Source organism: Octodon degus, unplaced genomic scaffold (assembly GCF_000260255.1).
Source record: "Octodon degus isolate 3935 unplaced genomic scaffold, OctDeg1.0 scaffold00321, whole genome shotgun sequence".
In the NCBI taxonomy this organism is placed as follows: Eukaryota; Metazoa; Chordata; class Mammalia; order Rodentia; family Octodontidae; genus Octodon; species Octodon degus.
Genome location: NW_004524897.1, coordinates 860,003 through 872,749, shown reverse-complemented (window position 1 = coordinate 872,749; position 12,747 = coordinate 860,003). Strand labels below are relative to the sequence as shown.

Sequence of the window (12,747 nt, the reverse complement as noted above, 5' to 3'; positions counted from 1 at the left end):
CAGTGCAGACTCGTAGTGATTCTCCTGTCTCAGCCTCCCCAGTGCTGGGATTACAGGTGTGTGCCACCATGCCCAGTTTTGAGGACCAGCAAGGCATGCAGTACTGAGGATCAAACCCAGGCCCTTGCACTTGCCAGGCAGGCACTTAGATCCCTGAGCTATCTCCCCCAGCCTGAAGATCATTTAGTTGGATTCTTTCCTCTGGCAGTATGTTAACAATTGCATTTGTCCACACATATTATTCAAACACTCAGTGTTCTATGTGTGGACCCAGTCATTATATTGTGAGAAGAGAGTTACTGTTGGTTATGACAACATCAACAGATCTAATCAGGCATCACTTATATGGGTTAAGCCTAACATTTATAGTTTCTGCCATTACCCTTGTCTCCCTTCAAATCTGCCTCCCCGCCTCATTTATAAAACTTAGTTCCCATCATTTTCCTTTCCTTTTTCTATTCATATTTCATTCCATCCCTTCCAACCACTTTCCCTTGTTCCCCTTCCCACTTGAACATTTTGTTCATGCTTCCCAATATCTTCTATTTTGTTCCTTATTTACTGTTCGTATTTCTCACAAAAAAGAAACCATGTGAAATTTTATTGGACGTAAAATTATGATCATATGGTGTGGATTTGCCTAAAAATGTCTCAGTTTTCTCCTTTATTGCAGAATAGTACTCCTTTGTATACAAAAACCACATTTTCTTTATCCATTCATCCATTAATGGGCATATAGGCTCTTTCCAAGATGTAGCTGTTATAAATTGTGCTTCTCTAAGCATGTGTATGCATATATTACTGTGGCATGGTGCTTTAAACTCTGGGGAAACATCTAGAGGTGGAATAGATGGGTCAAATGGAATATGTAGTTTTAGTATTTTGAGAAATCTTCATATTCATTTCCATAGTAACTATATCAATGTACTCTCACACCAACACTGAAGAAGGGTTCCCTTTCCGCCACAGCCTTGCCAGCTTTTGTTATTTGTCGATTTCTTTTCTTTCTTTCTTTTTTTTTTTTGTATTTTAGGGAAGGGTCTACAGGGTGTTCGGGGACTCACTACTAGATGGGACTCATAGTGATCTGCCTGTTTATAGCCTCCCAAGTGCTGGGATTACAGATGTGCACCACCACACCCAGTCTCAGTTGCTATCTCAGTGCACCCCAGGAGCAGGGCTGGCACAGAAGGCCTGGGGATTGAACCCCCAGCCATTTGTTGTGGAGTGACAGAGAACCTTAATGTTATTTTAATTTACATTTCTCAAATGACGGGGGATGTTGAAAATTTTTTCATATATTTTAATTTTAATTATACATCTTCATCTAGGCATGTATATTCATTTTGGATGCCTAATTTGGAATTGGGTGTTTAAATTTGGAGGAGCTGATTTTTTTGAGTTTTTTATATATTAGATATTAATCCCATGTCTAAGGAATAGCTGATAAAAAATTTTCCCATTGTGTGGGTTATCTCTTCACTCTGTTGGTGGTTTCTTTTGCTATGCAAAAGCCTTGTGTTATGAGATCCCAGTTGTTGATTCTTCATATTTCCTGTGTGATCGAGGTTTTGTTCGTAAAGTTTTTGCCTACACCTAGATCTTCAAGAGTTTTCCCCATTCTACAATCCAGCAGATTGTTTCTGTTTCAGTATTTAGATCTTTGATCCATTTTGATTTAAGTTTAGTACATGGTGAGAGATAATGGTTCTAGCTTTAATCTTTGGCATGTGGAAAGCACTTTCTCCTAGCACTATTTATTAAAGAGGCTTTCTCTTCCAGTAAAGGTGTTTGGCCCATTTGTGAAAGATAAGTTATCTAGCTGAGCGTGCTTGGAATTGTCTGTATCTTCTATTCTGTTCCACTGATCCTCAGTTCTGTTTTTTTTTAATTTATTTTTATTCATTTTAATGAGAAAAAAGATAAAATAGCAATGAAATAGTTTCAAAACAGGTTAGTATGACACTTATAATAATTAATATATTGCATATTGTTGTCTTCCTAGAATTTAGTCAGAGGACAAGATACAGACATGATATCTTGTCTAAACAACATTATTACAAACCCTTCTTCTCAATCAACTAAGAGAAAGTAGCTGTATGTCTATCCTAACTATCTTGTAAATACATATATATTCTTTTTCACACACAGACACATACACACACAGACACACACACACACACACACAGGTCCTTTATTTATATCCCCCTTTTTTTTTGTTTTGTCAGAGATGGGTATTCCACTGCAGTTAGAGAAGCTGTATTTGGAGAAGTCTTTAAAGGATCTCTTCATACTTGATGCTAGACCAAAGATTATAGGTACTTAAATTCAGCTAAATAACCCAATATAGTCCAATAGTCCATAATAGTAGTGGGTTATCAGCACAACTGACAATTGTCTGAAGTTGTTGACATGGGCCTTCTACAGCTCAGCATATTAATATAGCTTTCCTTTTATATCTCGTGCTTGCAATTTTCTGCTGGATGATTAAGACCAAGTTAAAGCAAGATGTATGTAATTAAAAATGTAACTTTTCCTATCTGACAAGGTCGGTCAAATCCTCTCAGGATTTACCCTGGCACCATGTACAGCACGTAGTGTGTCTTTTGTCAGTGTCAGACATCTGGATGAGTCATGGCCATTGCTTGATCAATTTGCTCTCTGTGAAAGCCTGAGAGAATTTTTTCACTCTGGGTGACTCTTCTTAGGCACAATATACATTGTTGATCAGTTTCCTCTGTGATCCCATTTTGTCAGTACATACTATGCTGTTTTTATCCTGGTAGCTTTGTAGTATAACTTTAAATCAGGGACCCTCATGTCCCCTGCCTTGCCTTTGTTACTCATGATTGTTTTTGCTATTGTAGGCCTCTTCTGTTTTCCTGTAAATTTTAGAATTGTGTTCTTTAGTTTTGTCAAGTATGCTATTGGTATTTTGATCAGGGTTGCACTAAATCTGTGTAACAATTTTGGAAGTATGGCTATTTTCATTATAACAGGGAATTTTTCCCCATTTTTTCATATACTCTTTGATCTCCTTTTCCAGAATACTATATTTTTTATTATAAAGGTCTTTCACATCCTCCTTTCTCTTGCCTAATTGCTCCAGCTAATATTCTCATAACTATATTGAACAGGAGTGGTGACAGCATCTTTGTCTTGTTCATGATTTTAGAGTGAAAGCTTTCTGTTTTTGTCCATTTTATATGATATTTGCTGTTGGTTTATCATAGCTGACTTTCATTAGTTTGAAGTAAAGACTTATTTCAAGTTTCTGTAGGGTTTTTATTATGAGTGAGTTTTGGACTTTGTCAAATCCTTTTATGCATCATTACACTTATTGATTTATACAAACATTTTAGTGCAGCTGCATTTTGACTGTAATCTACCATGGTCTCAAAACGTTTCAGAGTTTGGAGATTTTTGATTAGGAATAATCAGCCTTTATTTTTATTTTAGACTCTCATTGTGAGTATCCTAAAGGTCTCTCTGATTTTCCTTCCCTCCAGCCCGTTTTCTGTTACCTCTAGACCGGTATTTCTAAGACATAGATATTATCATTTTGCTTTCCTACTTAAAATTTTTTCAGTGATCTACCAAATCACATAATGAAACAAATCTCCTATTTGATATAATCCTTGTTTCTTTATCTGGCCTTCTCTTCCTCCACTTCTCTGCATATACTGTACTATATTCATTGGTCATTTTATACTATTTTTAGGTCTCCAAATATTATCATTGTGTGCATACCTATTGTTGCATGTTCTTCCCTCTATTGGGATGTTCTTTATCCATTGTCCAACTGAGAAATGCTTGCTGACGCTTAAAAGTCCATCTCAAGCAATATCTTGACAATAACCAACCATCTCTGTCTGGTAAAAGTTGATTATTTCCTCTGTAATGCCACTGTAATTTATACATATCTCTTATTATAGCACTTAGGACAGTACACTGAAGTCATTTATATTATGTCTCTCTACTAAACTGTTAGGTATTATTTGTTATATACCTAGTGTATGTATCTAATTGTGCGACCAACATAAATCCGATTTAGAACATTTTAGCTCCTCTAAGAAGGTGCCTCATAAACATTTAATGTTAATTTCTGTGTCCTCCCATCACCTAATCTTAAAAATTAGTTAATCTAACCTATATATATTTTTTATATGAATTGAATTGCATAGTATGTCATCTTTTGTGACTTGTTTTCATTGGGAGGAATGTTTTTGAGCTTCAGAATGTATCATAGTTTTGAGGTCATAGAATGCATCATTGTTCATTCCTTCATATTGCTGAGTAGTATTCTGTTGTATTGATAGACTATATTTTGTTTATACATCCAGCAATTGTTGAACATTAGTTTCTAATTTCTCATGAATAATGTTACTGAGACATGTATGTGCAGATATTTTTGTGGAAATGTTTTTTCTTTTTCTTGTGTATATCTAATAGTGGGTTATTGAATCATGGTAAATTATATTTGATATTCTAAGCAACTAGGATACTAGGAAGTATTCTAAAAGGCTAGACTACATATCTATCAGTGATGTACAGGGTTCATGTTTTTTTCACCACCTTAACGTTTTTTATTGTATACTTTTTTCTGTGAGCTATTTTAATGTATGTATGAATTGATATCCCTTTGGGATTTCAATTTATATTTCTTTAATAACTAATGCTTTTGAACATATGTCATATGATTTTAACTTATACTTTTGAAGTATAATTTTACTGAATATGACATAATTGGTGGATCATTTTCTTTCAATATTTTGAATATGTGAGTTTACAGTCTTCTGCCCTTTAAAGTTTCTGGTGAGATGTTATTGTTCTTATTGATAATCTTTTTTACTAAGTTGTTTTTCTCTTACTGATTTCAAAATGTTCTTTCTTTGAGTTATGTCAGTTTGATTATGATGTATTTAAGTGTTGATCTCTTTAAATTTATTTTACTTGGAATTTATTGAGTTTCTTATTTGAGATTTCTTGATTAATATTTCTTGAAATTTGGGGGGCTTTCCACCAACATTTAATTTTTTTCTTCTCTTTCTTTCTAGGGGTTCCATTATGCATATGGCATTATGTTTAATGGTTGCTCACAAAGCTCTAAGGTTCTATTTATTTTTCTTCATTATTTCTATAAAAAGTATACCTCTGAATAATCTCTACCCACAAATCTTCAAGAATGCAGACTCTTCTTTTGCCAGTTTGAACAAGTGAATTTTTATGTCAGTTATACTTTTGAGCTCCAGAATTTATACTTCATAGTTTTTCCAGTTTCTTGTCAGTGATATTTTCTATTTGATAAGATAGTTTTCGGGGCTGGCGAGATGGCTCAGTGGTCTAAAGCACCTACATGGAACAAGCTTGGCAAAGCACAGGGACCACGGTTCGATCCCCCAGCACCACATGCCAGCCAGCCTCGCCCCCTGGTGGGCTGAGGTGGCCACACACACACACACACACACACACTAAATAAATAAATGTTTAAAAAATATATTTAAAAAAAGATAGTTTTCATCCTTTATTTTTTAATTAATTAAATTTATTTCTTATTTCTGGTGTGGCACTGAGGTTTGAACTCAGGGCCTTTATACTGAGCTATGTCTCCCAGTCCGCTACCCTCTGCCTGCCTGCCTGCCTGCCTGTCTCTTCTCTCTCTGTCTCTCTCTGTCTCTCTCTCTCTCTCTCTCTCTCTCTCTCTCCTTTTCTTTTTTCCTTCTTTCCTCTTTTTCTTTTCTCTCTCTTTATTCTCTCTCTCTCTCTCCCTCTCTCTCTTTCCCTCCCTCCTTTCCTCTCTGCCTCTCTTTTGTTCTTTAAATTTTGAGACAGGGTCTCACTAAGTTGCCATGTTGCCTAGTTGCCTAGGCTGGTCTCAAACTTACAGGCCAGGGATTGCAGGCATATACCACTACACTCAACTGAGACTATATCTTAGAGCAGTTCAAAGTTTATAAAATATTTGAAAAAATATATATAGACTCCTTATGTACTCTTATCTATCCTCTATCCTGTCTACAGATTCTCCTATTATTAACATCTTACATTTTACAGTAAATGAGCCAATATCAGTACGTTACTATGGATTAAAGCCCATAATTTACATTAGGGCTCATTCTTTTACTGTTTGGTTTTATGGGCCCTTCCAAATGTATAGTACTCATATAGAGTACTATCCCTATCCTAAATATCTCCTGTGCTCTACCTGTTAATCCTTCCCCCCAAACCCCTAAAAGCAACTGATCTATCTCTATAATTCTATTTTTTGTGTGATATATTATATAATTTTAATCGTGTTCAGCCTTTTCAGACTTCTTTCATGTAGCAATATGCATTTAGGGTTCCTCCATATCTTTGTGTGCTTTCTTTCTTTCTTTCTTTCTTTCTTTCTTTCTTTCTTTCTTTCTTTCTTTCTTTTTCTGTGTATTTTTCATGCTGGTAGTTGAACCCAGGACATACTCTAGGCAAGCATTCTACCAGAGCAAAATCCCAACGTTTATATTTTGACATAGGTTCTCAATGAAATGCCTAAGATGGTCTACTTCAGCCTCTTTAGTAGGTAGGATTATGAGTGTGCACTATTTCACTCAACTTCTCATTCTTTTATTATTTTATTTTTTTGCCTTTTTGAGACAGGTTCTCCCTATGTAGTACAGACTGGCCTTGAACTCACTGTGAAGCCCAGGCTGGCCTTGAACTTGCAGTGATCCTTCCATTTCAGTCTCCCAAGTACTGGAATTACAGGCATGTGCCACCACACGCAGTTAATTTGCTTTTATTGCTACAAATATTCCATTATTTGTGGCTATACCACAGTATTTATCCATCCACCTAGTTAGAAGCACCTTAGTTGCTTCCAGTTTGGGCAAGTAAAGATAAAGCTGCTATAAGCAGTCATGGGCAAGTTTCTGTATGGATTGTAAGTTTTCAGCTCATTCAGGTACATACCTTGGGGCAAAATTACTGGATCATATGGTAAGACTATGTTTAACTTTATAAGAAATTACCAGGCCATCCTCAAAAGAGGCTGTACATTTTGCATTCCTACAAGAGATGAGTGTGGGTTTATGCTCCACATCCTCAAGGAAAGAAACTTGGTGTTGTTAATGTTATTTATTTTCATAATTTTTAATATAGTTTTGAATATATTTATAATAGCTGCTTTATTTGTTGCTAATGAAATCCAACTACTTCATTCCAGGGAGAATTTTTGTTGGTTGCTTTTTCTTTTTAATTTTTAAAAAATATTTATTTATTTATTTATTTATTTGGTACAGGGTCTCACTATGCTGCTCGGAATTATAGAGATCCTCCTGTCTCAGCCTCCCCAGCACTGGGATTACAGGTTTACACTACCGTACTTGATCCAGTGGCCAGCATGGTGCACCCAGGGTTCCAGGGATGGCACAGAATGTGGCACCAGGGATCAAACCCTGTAAAGCACTTAGACTACCAACTTATCTCCCCAGCCTGGTTACCTTTTATAAATGCCTTGGGAGTTTTTGTTTGCTTGTTTTGTTTTGTTATAAGTCTACCTTTCTGGCATTTTCCCAGTCCATACAATTTAATCATCATTCAGTTATGGGTCAGATTTTGTTAAGTTCTTAAATATGTAAGCCTCCTCCCTTTTTAAAAAAGAGATTTTTTTTGTGGAACCTGGGATTGAACTCAGGCCCTTGCACTTGCCAGGGAAGCCCTTATTCTACTGAGCCATCTCCCCGGCCCCGAAAGAGATCTTTATGTGAAATAAGTTGTTTTTTTTTTTTTTTCTCTAAATGCCCTAAGGGGTGGTTTGGCTGGCTGGAGTGTTGTGGGAATCGAACTACAGCAACCTGAGGCTGACAGCTTTGTGGAAGCAGCCACTTAAACAACTGAGCTAAGGCCAGGCCCCCCTTTATGTGAAGATATAACTGAAACCTCAGGCACTTTACAAATGAGCTTTAGCTTTTGTTTCCTGCTTTTAGGTGCAGCCAGAATTGCACAACTTGGGTCTTCTCCTGTCCTATTTCTTTTTCCTAGGACTATTCACAACTCTGTACATATGTCTATACTTCTAGGTACCCAAGAGTATCTTGGAACCTTGTAAAGTTCCGTATGGTCATCTGATTCTCTGTCTTTTCCATTTTTGTCCAGGGTTTTGTTTGCCCAGATTAAAATCACAGCCTTTTGTAATGGTGATATTACAAGGAGTTTGCTATTTTTAATATATATATAATGTCTTAAGAACAGAGGTTTTTTTTCATTGAGCTGCACTGCAAATGTTAATCAAATTATAACACCTTGGGAGTGGATATTTTCCAGGGAGCTGCTCGTTTGCTTAAAATATTCTCTGTGTTCTGTTGGATGGGGTTTTGAATGAAGCTCCATAAGATGTGCTGGATGCTGTACTGCTAGCTTTCATAGCTGACACACTTTCGATTTTGCAGGGAGAAAGGATGGGAATAACCTGAATGAGTGGTGCTCTTACTATGGTTCATTGGTTGTTCTCTTTTTTAAATGCAGTGCTAATGATCAAACTGAAGGACTCAAACATGCTAGGAAATGCTCTACCACTGAGCGATGCCTTTCGCTCCATTAGTTTCTCTTGAATAAATGCTTTTCAGTCTATTCTGTGCCTTTGGTTAATGTCTGATGTTCTGAAATGATTTAAATGGTCTTCTAGTATTTTTTGCTTTTACTGAGCATTTGGTTCACTGAAGTTCTGGGTTTGCTATTCCAGAAGTGAGTTTGATAGGAAAGTAATATCTTGTTCAGATATTGCTATAATATTTAATATACATATAGATTATCATTTATAAAGGACAGGTAAAATCTGAACATTTTAGTTAGAGAAATTTTCAAGCATGAATTTGGGAGTTACATTCTGACTTTTCTTTTCAGGTTGCTATTACTTCTGACTCTACAGGTCAATCTGAGAATTTTGAGGTACAGTCTTTGACATGTCAGAAAGAATGCAGTAAAACTGTGAACACAGAAGCCTTAATGACAGTATTTCACCCTCAGAATTTGGAGAATCTTAATTCTAAAATGGTAGGAAAATTAAATACTTATGTTTATAGACTGAAACAGTTGATTAAAAAAGAATCTCAGTGCAGAGTAGCAGGTACCAAAACTAAAACTCTTCCTTCGAGGTTTGAAAAAGTTTTTCAAAAATTAGTATAGTACTGTGTGCCTTGCGTGTTTCCACAACACTCAAGGACAGTTATCAGGAATGAAGATAAAAGATGAATGTTTGAGAGTCGGAGAGATAGCTCAGCAGACTAAGTGCCTGCTTAGGCAAGCACAGGGACCAGGGTTCGATCCCTGGCACATTCCAAGCGATCCCTGCCCCTGGGCACGCTGAGCCACCTGTTATGGTGACACATGCCTGTAATCTCTCCAGTGCTGGGGAGGCTGAATACAGGAGGATGACTATGAGTATGAGTTGCATAGTGAGACTCTGTACCAAATACATTTTTTTAAAAAAAGATGTTTGATTTGAGGTTCAAATTGTATAAATTTCTAATAACATGCAAAAAGTAGCTGATTTGGAAAGAATAAGATTTGAAGCTTTGCCTACTAAGCATAATACTTTTACCATCTTTATGAGTTTGAGAATTAAGATAGTAGATTAAAACTGTTAGACTTACATAATTTTAAAAGCTTTTGGGAAAAACAAAGGTACAATATTGATTGCTTTGTTAAAAATGATTTTTATTTTCTAGGTTCCTGGTTTCCATAGATGTTGTTTCATATTGAACAGGGTGGGCAAACTGTTTTAAAGATGTTAATGTCTCACTATGTTTATTTAGTTGATTTGCTTTTTCTGTTACAGTTGAAAGAAAAGATGAAGGAACAGTCATGGAACATCCTATTTTCAGAATGTGGCCGTGGTGTTAGCATGTTTCGGACCAAAAAGACTCGCGATCTGGTTGTACGAGGGATTCCAGAGACCTTAAGAGGAGAGCTCTGGATGCTTTTTTCAGGTACAGATGGCCCTCATTTAGTGACCTACCTCTTTAACTACTGGACTTAGGACCAAAGCGTGCTCTTCTTCAGACTGACCTGTACTTACAACCCACCACTTGGATTTATAACCTGTTTTTTATACAATTTTGTACATCTTGTTTATAGAATCTCAATGACTTCTTTGTATAGTACACCTTGTTTATACAGTATGGTAATTTTTGATGATTGCACCGGATTGCACTGGACTGTAATCCAGTACTTTTTATGTTCTCTTATTATAATACTGCATATAAGAGATATGCAAATAAAAGCAAAGTCAACAAGTGGGAGTTTCCTTTGACCATTTATTCTTTCTGAATATTGTAATGTACATATTATATACAGTTCTTTATTAGTGACCAATTCACTTAATGACCTAGAAATGTAACATGGTCACTAAACAAGGATGTCTACATTACATTTATTCACTTCATTCACTTAACAGACATTAATTATGCCCCAGCAATTATGTACTAAGCTAAAGTTAAAGAATTGCAAAAATCGTTAAGCAAAAATATTGCTCATCATGACTTAGGCTAGTCAAAGAGAGCAAGGTATGTAGTTATGCATACTTACTTATATATCCATATCTCTGGTGCCCGGGTAGATTACTTTATTAGGCAAATTTTGTCTAATTGGGAAAATCTCTCTAGTGTCAAAGGAAAGTTAAAGAGAAGAATCTCAAAATGTTCTTCTGTTGTATTATATTATTAGTTTGACATTATAGAGATGCTTATGAAAATATGCTACTATGTGCAAATCATAGTTCAGTATGCTTCTCTTTTTGTGTGTGAATGCAATCATCCTCACAGGTGCTGTTAATGACATGGCTACTAATCCTGGCTATTATGCTGAAGTGGTTGAAAAGTCCTTAGGGACCTGCAACTTGGCCACTGAAGAAATTGAACGTGATTTGCGTCGCTCTCTCCCTGAGCACCCAGCATTTCAGAGTGACACTGGCATATCTGCTCTGAGGCGGGTACTCACTGCTTATGCATATAGGAATCCCAAAATTGGATATTGCCAGGTATGTCTTCACTATGAGCCTATGTGCATGTTTGGAATAGCAAAAGTATATCAAATCTAGCTGTACTAATTTTGAAATTATAAGGAGAGTTTGGGGTTAGCTTGATAGTAGTTACTATTCATGTAAGGTGGATGGTAGTAGGCATACTACAATTCAATAATTTTTCATTTAACAAATACATAGTGCATTCCTGCTTGGAAAGAGATCCTATGTCACATGTTTAAGGCTATATTAAATGTATCAGGTAGGGATCTTGCTATGAAAGTACATAATATTAGTAGTTATTAAAAGTGTATTTATTTGGAAACTGAAAAACGAGTAAGGCAGGTTACTATATTAAAATAAAATCTTACTGGCATTTTTAACAAAAAGATTATTTTCATTTATAAGAGTCGTAGAAAGCTACATGGAAGAGATAGTAGCATTTGCAGGTCATGAAAATTCATGATTTTTTTGAACATACAAATATAAAGTAAAACAACATTCTACAGGAAAGAGTCAGTACAATTCAACATAGGGGAATGTGTATAGGCCCCTGTTCTGTACAGAAAAGTACGAGGTAAATGAAGCAAAGTAGTTGGAGAAAGCAATAGGGTAGACTGGGAGTTTAGATTTTGTTTTGATGGCCGTGGAGGAATAATTGGTGAAAAAAAAATCCTCTAGGAGTACACCATGCTGAATAGGTAGGCTAGAGTATAAGAGATAATAGCTGAAACATGATAGAAGAAAGTAATTCTCTTGGTGGGTAGAGAGTTCTCTATGAGATTATTAAGGGATTTAGGCTATGGCTGACAGCAGATTCTGTCATCTTCAAAAAGAGGCTTTCAAGGTATTTTCATTTTCATTACTAAACACAGGAAGGGATAAAGAGAATGAATAAAAAATGAGTGGAGATTTTACAGGCTAGACCTGGAGGGGGCACACTTCACTTACATTCTACCGGAAGATCTTCATCATGAGGATACCTGTTGACAAAATGTAGTATGAACTAAGCAGAGTGGTACCCACCAACTATGCAAGAAGAGGACATTGGGTTATGGTAAATAAGGTAGAATTCTGCCATACATTCATTTCTAATAGGTTGGACACCATTAATCATCATACGTCAATACTATCCATCAATTAAAAGTTTTCAATAGAGATTTTTTTTTCTTGTGGTACTGGGGGTAAAACCCAGAGCTCTATGCGTGCTAGACAAGCATTCTGCCACTAAGCCAAATCTACAGCCCTACATAGTTTTTTGGAAGACAATTTAAGTGAAAAAACCACCAATGATTTTAGGCTCTTCTAAAAGTACAGACAATGTATAATACATCTTTTACACTCAGGTAGCATCGTAGGTCAGTGGTAGATCACTTGCCTAGCATTCATGCGACCCTTAGCTGAATCCAGAGAACCAAGAAAAAAAATCCTTACACTCACAAAACCTGTGATAGTAATTTAGAGATAATTTTAAAGTAGCTATCACATGATTTTGACTTCTGAAACATGAGAACAGATTTATGGACATGGAAACTAAAAAGAAATTTATTCTAGGTTAAGGTAACAAATTAGCAATAACATTGAAGTGAGAATAAGCCTACCATTGAGATCAGACTGACTAAGCTCACATTGAAGTAAAGAATTAAATGTTAATGTGAAACAAGATCATGGAAAGTCTTTAAAATCTGTGAAAAGAATTTGAGGGCTGGAGAGATGGCTCAGTGGTCTAAAGCACCTACTTAGAACAAGCT

General features: G+C 36.0%; 1 protein-coding gene across 1 annotated transcript in view; it reads left to right on the top strand.

The window, feature by feature from the left end:
- The window catches only part of Tbc1d8b (TBC1 domain family member 8B), a 97,265-nt gene that overhangs the window by 57,050 nt on the left and 27,468 nt on the right, over positions 1–12,747 (top strand). Inside the window, exons 8-10 of the mRNA XM_004647724.2 lie at positions 8,881–9,030; positions 9,815–9,965; positions 10,800–11,014. Coding sequence (XP_004647781.1) covers positions 8,881–9,030; positions 9,815–9,965; positions 10,800–11,014 — 516 coding nt within the window. The remainder of the gene's footprint in view (positions 1–8,880; positions 9,031–9,814; positions 9,966–10,799; positions 11,015–12,747) is intronic.